This window comes from Heterocephalus glaber, unplaced genomic scaffold (genome assembly GCF_053883595.1).
Source record: "Heterocephalus glaber isolate CG9 unplaced genomic scaffold, H.glaber_assembly_v1.0 deba00001472, whole genome shotgun sequence".
Classification (NCBI taxonomy): Eukaryota; Metazoa; Chordata; class Mammalia; order Rodentia; family Bathyergidae; genus Heterocephalus; species Heterocephalus glaber.
Window position 1 is genome coordinate 41,873,939 of NW_028258315.1, and position 12,509 is coordinate 41,886,447.

The following is a 12,509-nucleotide window of genomic DNA, read 5'->3' on the forward strand; positions in this document are numbered from 1 at the left end:
AAGGGAAATACTTTTCATTCCTTTGCATCTAATTCTCAGTTACAGAAGCTCCTCACATTCCTGCTGCTGGTGATTTCTTTCCCCCTCAAAAGTCAAGCCTCATTTTTCCTTACAGTTTGGGCTCCCTACAGCTTTCTCCCAATATCAGGTTTTGCTTTTCCTGTTTTGTTTGACTTCATTTAAGGCAAGTAAGTTAATTTCCATCTCTTTGTAACATCTGCAGTATTTATATGTTGCTCCTTTTCTATTACTTTCTGGAGAATGACTATGACCAACTTTCTAACTTCGTTTTGCAACATAGATATTTTATTTTCTAATCCACATTTCTTTTTGTAGTTTCTTGAACTTGTTTGGTTGGTGTCACAGCCAGCCAGCCAGTAGAGGCAGAGACCACCAGTTCATTTTACACAGGCCACTGAGCAGTCGTAAGATGGTGACAACTTTGGGTCTCTGGTGACCTGGACTAGATTCGACTCACTGACCTAGAGGTGAAGGCTCTGTATTCCATTACTAATCCCTTGAGCCATCCAGCCCCCTGAAAATGATTCTTTGGTTTTATTATTGCAAAGACCATTTATAAAATCATGAACTGGATTTAGGAAAGCAACCATGAAATAGCAAGGGACAACAAACTGATTGAAATTCCTTAAATGTAGTATGGGCTGAAGTCTCTCGGTGGGATTGGGGGAAAAGTTATATATAGGCACCTCCATTCTTATTTCAGGAGCATGACCTGCTCACTTAAACGTGGCAACTTTAGATCCACTGACCATGCCTCGAGGAACTAAATCCTAAAGAAAGAAAATGGAAAAGCAAACTATGAAATAGCCAATAATCTTTATTTCATACTTCCCCCACCCCTCATCCCTCTCCAAAAAGCACTAATGGGTATATCTGTGATTGTGAAAATACTGCATAAAGTATTTGAATGATCTCAAGTTAATAAAACAAAAGAACACATATCTCAACATACTTTTTGTTTGTGCAGGGATAGAAAAGTTCTGGCCTCTAGAACAAGGAGGGCAATGATATCCTGCACTTTTAAAAAGGTCTATTCCATTTCTACCCATTTGCAATTTAACATTCATGGCAGAAAACCACATTTCTGTAACCACATAGTAAGTTTTAAAATATGGCTGATTCACACACCAATATCAATTGACTTGGCAGTAAAAAAAATCACATTTTCTATTAATATATTTGTATTAGATTCAAAGCCCATATTCTAGCATTCCAGATCTCCATTACATGGGCCCAAACTGGGATTATTTCAAAATCAAGTAAAAGTCTATATTTATTCCCAAGTCGCTAAAATATGCTAATAAAGTTAAATTTGATGTTTTTACATTAAAAATAAAATATTTTGTTTACTTTCAGATACCTGTAACATATAATAAATATCGGGCAGTATAGCAATATAATAAAGTTTTGTGATACCCTGAAATTTGATGTTTTCTTAAAAAAACTCAATATATTTCATTTCAGCCTTAAAGTACAATATCAATGAACAAATCCGTAGAAATAAAATAATATAACACCAAATGCTACAGTTATGGTTTTATGTTGTTGTTTTTTCTTTTGTGGAAACCATATGTCCTTTTAATAAAAGTAAATAAATTTACAGAAACAAAATAGATAACAAAGGAAACAATTCCAAATCATAAGATCTAGATTTAAATTGCCTTGTTTTCCTTCCAACTGCTAGGGTCCTTTTCCCCACCAAGTCCTGGCACTGTGCAGGTTCACTCAGCTCAAGGTAAACCAATCTGCACTGTGGCTCTTTTTCTCTAGTCTTCTTTGCTTATGTACAGCCGTAATTACAGACATGGCTGAAATCACAGTGGATTTCAGAGAAAGCCAGAATTAAACACGATAAAAATTTTAAAAATAACTACTTCATAAATATTTATTATTTACATTAGGGGAAATTTTTTAGTATGAAGTTTTTATACAAGTTGATGAAATGTACAAGCAGTGAGAAGAGACTCCAGCAGTTTAAAGAAGGGCAAAATTAGAATGTAACAAAGGTATGAAATACATTAAACAAAAATAATTTGCACAGAAGCAAACAGGACATGATAGAAACCTTTTTCTTAAAAAATATAAGGTATTTCACAAAAGCCTGAACATTTTACATGTTAGTACTAAAAACAGGGCGAGGGTGGAGGGGAAGCTTCATATATTCTCATCACAAAAATATTTACCAATACTCCTCCAACTGGAGTTTTCTTTTATGTTATTATGATTATCTTACTATAGAGGGAAAGGAGTTGAAAACTGTATACAGACTAATGATATCATCCTTAAATTACAATCAAGGCAGTTTACATTATCTTCTCACCTAACACCTTAATGAAAAGGCCCTGCAGAGAATAAAGGGAATCAAAAGGGAAGATGTATGGTCTTTATTACTAATACTTGTCACTGGTAATAGAAAATTGGAGGTGAGCAGCCCTTAGGCCACACCCCTGCTGGAGTTCTTCACTCACACGGCCTTGGAACCACAGGCCAGCGTGTTCCAGAAGGGACAATCCAGAGTTCCAGAGCAGGCGGCTGTGCTGTCCTCCGTCTTCCCGGGCTCCTCATCCTGGGGCCTGGGAGGCAGGGCCCACTGGCTCCTGCCCCGGAGGAAGGAAGGGAGGGAGGCACAGGAAAGGAAGAGCTGACATGCGGCCCACCCTCAGGAGATGTCAGTGCGCTCGGTGCTTCCTCTTCTTGTGCTTTTTATCTTTCTTCTTGTTGGCACACTTCGGGCAGAACCACTGCATCTCTTCTGGTGGTGCAGCCATTATCCCAACGCAGGGCCTGCACATCAAATACAGAGAGGAGTTTTCTTTATGTTTATTCTTTCCCATACCCCATGCTATACTGGGGGTTTAATCTAGGGCCTTCACACTCAGCTACATCCCCAGATCTTTTTACTTTTAAATTTTGGGCCATGGTTTTGCTAAATTGCTAAATTGCCCAGGCTGGGCTTGAACTTGAAATCCTTCTGCCTTAAACTCCGAGTCCTGGGATTATAGGTGTGAGCCACCATGCCTGGCCTATTTTCTTCCTTCCTATATTTTTAAGACATTCTTAAAGTCACGTATATTTATGCCTATCTTTCCCTTTCTATATTTTCAAATCATTTAAAAGTCTGATCTATTTACCATAAGTCAAATGGCTCTAGGGCCAGGGATTTAGCTCAGTGGTGCTGCATTTGCCTTGCAAGTGCAAGGTCCTGAGTTCGACGCCCGGTACTAGAAAAAAAAAAAGTCAAGTGGCTCTAATTGATTTATCACTGTTTATTATTAGGCATGTGGATTATTAGAGAGATTAATTTCTCCTTCTTATTTGCCAGAAATATTGTAATTCTGAACAATGGCTTTGTTTTTTCTCCTGTAGATATCATACCATAACTGAACAGCTAGCTATCTTCTTACAATGGGTATTTTAAAAACAAAGTAAGAGGGGCCAGGGATTTAGCTCAGTGGTTCCGGCACCTGCCTCGCAAGCGCAAGGTCTTGAGTTTGATCCCAGGTACCAAAAAAAAGTAATAAGGGGCTGGGGATTTAGCTCAGTGGCGCCACACCTGCCTTGCAAGCGCAAGGTCCTGAGTTCAATCCCCAGTACTGGAAAAAAACCAACAAAAAACCCCCCAAACAAACCAAAAATAAAGTAAGAAGGCTGCATATATTTTGGTTGAGCTTTTTCAGTTGAGGAACTGCAGAAGAAGTTTAAAACAGATGAAGGTGGGCATGGTGGTGCATGCATGTAATCTCGGCAGTAGGGAGGTCGAAGCAGGAGGATCATGAGTTCCAGGCCAGCCTGGGTTCCAAAGCAAGACCTTGTCTTAAAAACAAAAAATAAAACCACCAAACCAACCAACCAACCCCAAACCCCTGCAGACAATCTCTTTGTCTCTGCAGTTTGTGTTAAGATTACAAGGGGTCACCTCGTAATGACACTGTCAAGCTCTGAAGCTCTTACAGAACATCAGTGGAGAAGGAAAGGACAATCCCTGTGTCTCCTCTTATTTATAAGCTAAACAAAACAGTCATAATTTAGGCTGAATACCAATAGTACAAAGACTTGGTTTTTTCAACCGATCTCAATTTACAGGCCTGTGTTCTTGGGAGTAGCTGGACTGGTCCAAAAGCACTAATCTGCAGGACACCCCTCCCCACCCAGCACTTCGCTGTCCCAAGTAGGCAGCAGCCACCCGCTGCGGATGGCAGTGCTCTGGGACACTCACCAGTGATACCAGTCGTCACAATCATCACAGCCGATCATCGGACTTCCGTCGTCAGGTTTGTTACACCCAGGACAGATCCAGATCTGATTGCCCCACTCATCTCGGATCTTACGTTTTCACAGGGGAATGGGCAAAACCAAAGATGGAATGGGGAAAAAGCAGCACAAAGTAGACAGGTAAGAATTATTGCTCCATACTATACGTCACAGACTAACAAATTAAGCTTAAAAAATAGGACAGTAACACTTTAATGCTACGATCATGGTCATCACTGAGTTAGACTTACATGAAAAGGAAAACAGCTACTAAGTACCCCACGATAAAACATTTCTAGTGAATATTCTAAACTCTCATTTTTAAGTCATAAAAAACCCAAGCATTTAATAATCCTCTCTGAACAAAATGATCTAAAAATTCTTAATGATCAAGGGCTTCATGGCAGTAATAATTGATATTTTTGAAAGCTGTGGAGCTCAATGAACTATGGTTTCCTAAACCACATTCACAGGCAAGGGATTAATATATACAGCCAAATGTGCATGTGTCCCCTTATTACTTATTAGCCAAACCCTTTTCTTGAACCAGCTGATAAGATCAAGGGTATAAAAGAGTTGTTACTAAGTAACTTTCCATTCCCTTTATGACATTTTTAGAAAAGTACAATCAACTAAAGGGCAAACGAAATAAGGGGCTCGGGAGACCAGAGAGCTACATATTTAAACATTATTTTGCTACAAGTACTGTATGTCCCCAGTTTACTTTATTAATTTAGCAGTTCTAAGTAGGAAGCATCCCTAATTTACCATTTCTTCAAGCTTTGCATTATCAAAACCAATCTGGAAGAAACAATTCTATGATGTGAGCTCTGGAAAACAGTACTAAGTAAAAACTAAATTTTAGCCTTCATAGTAAGAATTTCATTTCACTTATTTTGCAAGGTGTGGATTCTTCTCATATACTTTTAAATATAATATTGACTAGATATGCAAAAAAAGAAATGGGTTTCTTTGTGTGTGAGGAGGGTATTGGGGGCACAGCTCTTTCACTCCACTGACAGGCTTACTTTAAGGCCTACTACTTTTGGAAACTCTACAAAGGCAAACTACACTGAAGAAGATTTCCTAGAGGAATCTTAAGCAGGAGCATCTCTGTGCCCTCTGGTTTCAGGGCAGTTGTGTCACAAGGAGAACCAGCAGTCACAGGAGCTGGCTGTCCAGCAGCCACGGCAAGGTCAGCACCCTGGGCCTGAAGCTCTCACACATGGCCAGAGCTGCTGCTGGTTGGCCTTTCTGGAAATCAGCAGTGTGCGACTGCACTACATGAAACATGTGCCACAGCGTCTGTGACAACACCGAGTACTTCACAGTTTACCAAGTTCTTTCAAACGTACTCTTTCATTTAGGCATCGTAAAACAAGCTTTGGACAGGTTAAGAATGGGGAACCTGGAGCTCCAACATCACATAGGTAGTGACAAAATCAGCCTTTTTTGCCTAATCACACTCTGTCCTCTATCCAAAGTGTCCCTTTAGGAATTAGAAAGTTTTCAACTCCACTGTCTATTACAATTGGACCTGTGGAGTTAGCACAAAAATCTACTGCAGAGTCAATGTTTTTGAGCTAGACGACAGCGCATGATAGCGGCTCCGTACAGATAAACAAATGGAAGCTGAGAGAATGAGGTAGAAAAGCTTTCCAGATCAACTTACCTCAGTGAGGGTGCTGTTCCTTGATTAAACACATAGCAATTGGCCCTTAAATCACCAATGTGATGATCACAGCTTTTTTATAAGTCACAGCTTTTATTTTGTCTCTGTCAATTTAATATTTTCCTTTAATTTTTCATATCTATATCCTCTGAGTACATATAAGATTTTCTTTTATACTTAGTGGTATTATCACAGTCTCATAATATTTAATGTTCACATAAATTTCCTTCTAAACTCCTTTAAGCAACATGATACACAGTTTAGAATAACAAACACCATGAGTCCCAGCCTGCTATGTTCCAGTCATTGTCTACTTCCAAAGGCCAACTTCATCACTAGCCAAGGGCATCATCGTAGGCAGAGCTGGAGCCACAGTGATGTCAACGCCTCCATGCACTCAAAACATTTTGTTAGCCAGGTGTGGTGGGGCACCCCTTTAATCCAAGCCCTTGGGAGGCTGAGGCAGGAGGATCGCCAAGAGTTTGAAGCCAGCCTGGGCTCCACAGTGAGTTCAAGGGCAGCCTGGAATACATACTGAGACCCTGCCTCAAAAAACAAAACAAAAAAATCTGTTGTCTGTTCATGTGTCGTTCTTTAGTGCTCACAGAACATAGCTTTAGAAGCACTTCATGACTAGATTGAATTCAAGATTTGAACAGATCTGATATTATTTGTTTTTTGGTACTGGAGATCGAACTCGGGACCTTGCGCTTATGAAGCAGGTGCCAGAACCACTGAGCTAAATCCCCGGCCCTAGATCTGATATTATTAAGTATGGGGGAAACACCTAAATCCAGTCCCTGGACAGTGTGGACTCATTTATCATGGTGGGTTTTACAATCGAAAGTCACACTTGGATATTCAGGAAACTCTGTGGCCTAAAAGTTCATTTCCATTTAACATGCAAGTCCTGGTACAGTCTGAATCTTGGCCAGTAAAATATTATAAATAGTGCTGTAATTCAATGACACCAGCTCACTCTTAAAATCTGTGTATATTACGTAAATTATACTTTGAAAGGAATAAATTACTTAAGAAATTCAATATAGGATTTAAGTATTACTATTTGTATAGTCACCTATATTTCTGTATGTAGGTACATGGTCATATTCCAAAATAATATAAAGTAATGAAACATAATGTTTTGACATATTTATGGAGAATGAATATGTGAATACTGTAATATAATATTTTTAAGCCAAGTCTCCAAATGCAATGAAAATACTTTTCCAATCACAACGACTTGCACCTAAGTTTCAATAATGATATACAGGATCTTCTTTGTAATTGACAATACTTCTCCAACTGGCTCCTGAGCAACGTTCCAGTAGCAACTGTGCAAACACAGAGCACCTACCACATAAGTGCTGACGGTCTCGGTCACTACGCTCCGCACAGGCGCCTTGGAGCTCCCTGCTGCCGTGAGGGCAGGGGCCAGGGATGGCAGCAGAGTCGGGCACGCTGCTGCGGCCTGTGGCAGGAGTGGCAGCGGCAGTGGGGTGGGGTTCACATGCACAGAGACCGCGGCTGGGGTAGGAGGTGGTGTCTTGGGTCTATTCAGAGAAGGCGCTGGCTTAGCCTCCGGGGCTGACACCACTTTGCTGATGACACTGTCAATAGGAGAGAGAAAAATAAAAGTCAAAATAGCATAACTGAGCCAAATCACATGTTTGAAAAAAGATATCACAAAAGAGCAAAATGTTTTCGTTTTCTAGCACTTTGGGAAGCTGAGGCAGGAAGATTGCATGTTCAAGCACAGCTTGGGCAACTTAGTGAGATCTTGTCTCAAAATTAAAAATGGGCTGGGGATATAACTAAGCAAGAAGGCCTTGGATTCAATCCCCAGACACTGAAAAAAATAACCCAAAAAACTGTACCAGGGTTGGGGATGTAGCTCAGTGGCAGAACATCTGCCTAGCTAGCATGTGCCAGGGCCAGAGTTTCACACCTAGTACGGAGAGAGAGGAGACACACACACACACACACACACAGAATACTTCACTACTTTCTCTTTACTATTCCACACTTTCTAAGTCTTCCTTTTCTGATAAAGTGGAAATAAAAAGAGCTGTATCAGAGCGTTGTAGTGAGAACCTCAAAAAAAACCACTTTAAAAAGTATGTACAGATGTAAAGGGTTAAGGCAGGCATTATATCCATGGCTACTGCTTGTGACAACACCTGGTGTCAATTGTTGCCAGCCTGTATAATACCACTTTTTCAATGTCCTAGTATGGAAACCACTGTCACCAAAAAGTATTGACTTGCCAGGTGTGGTGGCACATGTCTACAATTTCAGCACTCAGGAGGCCGAGGCAGGAGGATCATTACAAATTCAAGGCCAGCCTGGACTATATAACATAGCGAGACCCTGGCAAAAAAACTCCACAATAAACAAAAACAAAGCATTGATTCTGAATTCTCACTGAAATCTATAAAACATTAAATTATTTCAAGAGACCACCATTAAAGTAAATTAACTCAATTATGGGAGCTGTGGATGGAGCTCAGTGGTACAGTACATACTTAGCATGCATAAGGCCTTAGGTTTGATCTACTTGCTGTCTACTTTCTTTCTGTAAGTGTGATTACTTAACTTCAATATAGCCAAAGACTAAGGGGACTTAAAAGAGTCTGTAGGATACACTTGATGAATGCTTAACATAATTAATGGTGTTTCCTGAGCATTTACTATGGGTACTGGAAACACTTGAAAGCAAATTATGGACCAGACACTGTGCGAAGTGCTTACTTGCCTTATCTCATAACAACCAAATAAGATAAGTGGTTATTTTATTTATTTTTCAATTTTATTTTATCTGTGCTTGCTTCCACAGCACATATACTAAATTTTATTTTATCTGAGGTAGGGTCTTGCTAAGTTGTCCAGACTAGCATTCAACTTGTAATCCTCTTGCTCAGCCTCCTGAGGATTACAGCCTAGGATTACAGGAACAACTGGGTGAAGTAAGATGTTATTATTTTCCTTTTGCAGATGGTAAACTAAGGCACAAAGAGAACTCTGCATAAATTCATAGAAATGACTATGTAATGCATCCAGGACTTAAAGCACAATTTGATTTTAGAAGCCACAACCTTAAAACTACTCTGTCTCTCAAAGCTTTCTATCTAGGTTCATCTACAAGGTTTATCTACAAGGTGGGAGATCAAAATCACTCCTGTGCCTCCAGAGAGTGAGAATTTTCTATTTTTATTTTAGGCTAAAAATTAAAAACACACTATTTCTGAAGGGTGTTTCCCACAATGATTTAACAGATGGGTATCAGCATCAAAACTGAATGAGAAAGCAGGAACCCAGACCGTAAGAATGGATGATTTTGTCCTGAGGGCATTTATACATAAGGGAAATCTGATCTTTGGTTTTAATGAAGAAGACAGATATGAACACCCAAGGCCTGTCCAAAGTACAGAGTCCAGTAGAACTTCTTCCCTATGTTAAGGGTTTGCAAAGGAGAAAAGATGTGAACAGCAGCCAGAGGAGAAAAGAACAATTACTTTCATAGAAACACATGCCAGCCAACTTCTCAACCAGCCTTGATGAAATCTAGAAGACAGTGGGACAGCATCTTTATGTGCTAAAGAAAAATAAACTTTGTCTTTGTCTTAGTTACTTTTCTTGTTGCTGAGACAAAATACCCAACACCAAAAGTTAAAGGAGGAAAGGTTTATTTTGCTCAGTTTGTAGAGGCAGGATGGCAAGACAGAGGGATATCGCAGAGGAGAAACAGTTCATGGCAGTTAGAAGAAAGAAGGCACCAAGCAAGCGAGCTACAAGCAACAAGCCACAACCACAGCTCTTTATGTTTCATATTTTACCCAGGCTACAGGTGGGCAGCACTCACACCCTCAATCCCAGCACCATGTCTTTGATCCCAGCAAACACAAACCCTAGATCTAGCCACCTCTGAAAAGCCCCACCTATGACTGCATTAAGCTCTGGAGGGACATCTAGATACAAGCTGTAACAGTCTTTAAAACAGCTTTCAGAAATAAGGGTGAAGGAGACATTTTCAGGGAAATAAAAGCCAAGACTGTGCTATTGGCAGGCCCTTATGAAAAGAAATGGTAAACAATTCTCAAAGTTTTGGTGTTAGTTCCTTTTTACATAAAAATTACTATGAACCTTTTAAAACATGCACTGTGTTTGTCAAAATTAACCAATTAAAATTTAAACTGAGAAATTAAAAATATTTAATAATTCATTTAAAAGCAGTATGGCTCAGAGTAGAGCTCAGTGGTAAAGCACTGGTCCAGCATGTGTGAGGCCTGGGTTTAATTCCCAACATTATCAAAAAACAAAAAAAGATTTGGGTGTGGTGTTGCATACCTGTAATCCTATTACTCTGGGAGGCTGAGGCAGGAGGATGGCAAATTTAAGTTCAGCCCGGACAGCTTAATAAGTTAGTGAGACCATGCCTCAAAATAAAAAATAGGAAAGGGATGTAGTTCAGTGAGAAGACCCTGAGTTCAATCCCCAGCACCCCCAAAAAAGGTGGCTACCATGTGCAATCATATAAATGAGTTTTTCATATGCTGTCACACTCAAATCTATACACCTGCCTAGCACTTTGAATACACGATTTGCCCATGCATGATTTTATAACATGCATTGGGCATCTGAAAATATTGGTTCATTGAGTTATATACACAATTTGTTAGACAATATGGTAAAAAACAAAAAATCACAGTAGGCTGGTATTACTATACATCTTATCAAAAACAACTTCATTACCCAGGGGGCATAACACACTTTTTATCATAAAGGTGCATAAAAGTACATGGGTGTGTCAAACTTAAATTTATTCTTTAGAATATCTCTGCTGAGGAATTCTTAATTTGAATTTTATGAGTTTTATAATATTAATGAGTGCTTAACAGGAAAAAAATCACAAAAATAAAGTATTGCATTTTTAATATTTATCAAAATTTTCAACATTGACTGGTCTTTGGTGTACGAAGTCCAAATAAGAACATCAGAAATAAAAACCTATGTGAACTACAATGAAAATACCAACAGAACTCTACAACAAAAATCATCTTTGGTTCAACTGAAGCAAAGGCAGTGTTCACACATGAAAATTGCATATTCCACATAGTTATCGCTTACACTGATAACAGTGTTTTGTTTTTCTGTCCTTTCTTGTAGGCCACAGTTGATATCTTTGTGGTTTTCCTGTTATCATAGTAGGTCTTTAGGATGCTGTGCCTGCCTGTTCACCTGTCAGGTCAACGGTGTATTACACAGTTTTTTTGCATAGTTCACCTGGCAGAAACATTTTTTTTCCCCTACTGTAAATGATCTCTCATGAGTTCCAGTCCCAAACCTCCAAGAAAATTTCTCCATGGTATTTTGCACTTGTTATTTTCTTTGTAAACTATCAAACTTTTTATATCACACATGTTTAGGATCAGGTAAAACACAAATATTGACCAACAGTTTGTGTTTTGAGTGACATCATAGTTGCTGCATAACTCATCAACATCTACTCCATCTTTGGTTTTGTTGTAGAAAGTTTCCATCTTAGGCTTGTTTTGTTGAGATTTCCCTATCAATATTTCTATCATGGTGCAATGTGACATCAGCAGTACCATTTTGTTTTTCTTTACCATACACGAGGGCAGTGTAAATCTTTCTGAAATCCAAAGACTGTACTATACAATTCTGTTTAGAAATTGCAATATTTCATTTGGAATTTCTGCTTTGTTACTGTGTACAGTTCCTATGCTGGTCAACTTGTGCTCTGTCAGCAAATATAACATTGATTGGAAACTGGTAAACCAACTGTCAAATGTCACATTTTGAATAGCTTGGGGGATGGGAGCAACAAATCTGTTCACAGCATCATTCAATTTATTACTATACGAATAAGGACTTGGCGGCTGAGTTCTAGGATAAATTTCTAAGTTGAAAGCAATAGTCTTTGTCTCTATAAGGCCCTTAATTTTTATGCCATATTTTTAAAGTAATGTATTCCCTGAAGTTACACTGGCCATGAAATGGTGCAAGATGTTCACCAATAGTCGTGTATTCAGGTGGTGTGTAAACTGCTTGGCCATTACTCACAAATCTGTAAAACAGTGACTGGATAGCAGCCAGATTATCAGTTCTTTTTCTTTCTTGGGGGTGGTTTTGTCATTAAACCTCGGGCAATTTTGAAGGAAACCAAATCTCTTCAGTGTCCCCGATATTCTACAAACCTCCAGCCCACACCCATCACTTTTCCATAAGTCATTTACATTCTTGCGATTACCATGAGAAAGCCCTGCTAAGTACAGCAGACCTATGAATGCTTTCAGTTCAGCTAGTGAGGTGTCATAATAAATACATTTCTGAGTATAGCTATTGGTGCATACAGAACGTTTTACTTGTATTTCGGCCTTTGTGTATTTCACAACATCTTGTAGCATTTCATCTCTTACAATTTCCAATACTGAATGGTAGTGCTGGCATTCTGTCCAATAAGTTTCAACCCTGCCAAGGTCCTCACTATATTTTCGGACCTAGTTCTAACACTGGGTCATTCTATTTGGTTGCATGATCATTT

At 39.1% G+C, this 12,509-nt stretch overlaps 1 protein-coding gene across 1 annotated transcript in view; it reads right to left on the minus strand.

The window, feature by feature from the left end:
- Nucleotides 1-824: 824 nt before the first annotated feature.
- Taf3 (TATA-box binding protein associated factor 3) overlaps nt 825-12,509 on the minus strand; it is a 167,365-nt gene continuing 155,680 nt past the window's right edge. Inside the window, exons 5-7 of the mRNA XM_004854542.3 lie at nt 7,302-7,554; nt 4,238-4,344; nt 825-2,805 (exon numbers count right to left, since the gene is read on the minus strand). Of these exons, the coding sequence (XP_004854599.1) occupies nt 2,691-2,805; nt 4,238-4,344; nt 7,302-7,554 (475 nt within the window). The 3' untranslated portion in view covers nt 825-2,690. The remainder of the gene's footprint in view (nt 2,806-4,237; nt 4,345-7,301; nt 7,555-12,509) is intronic.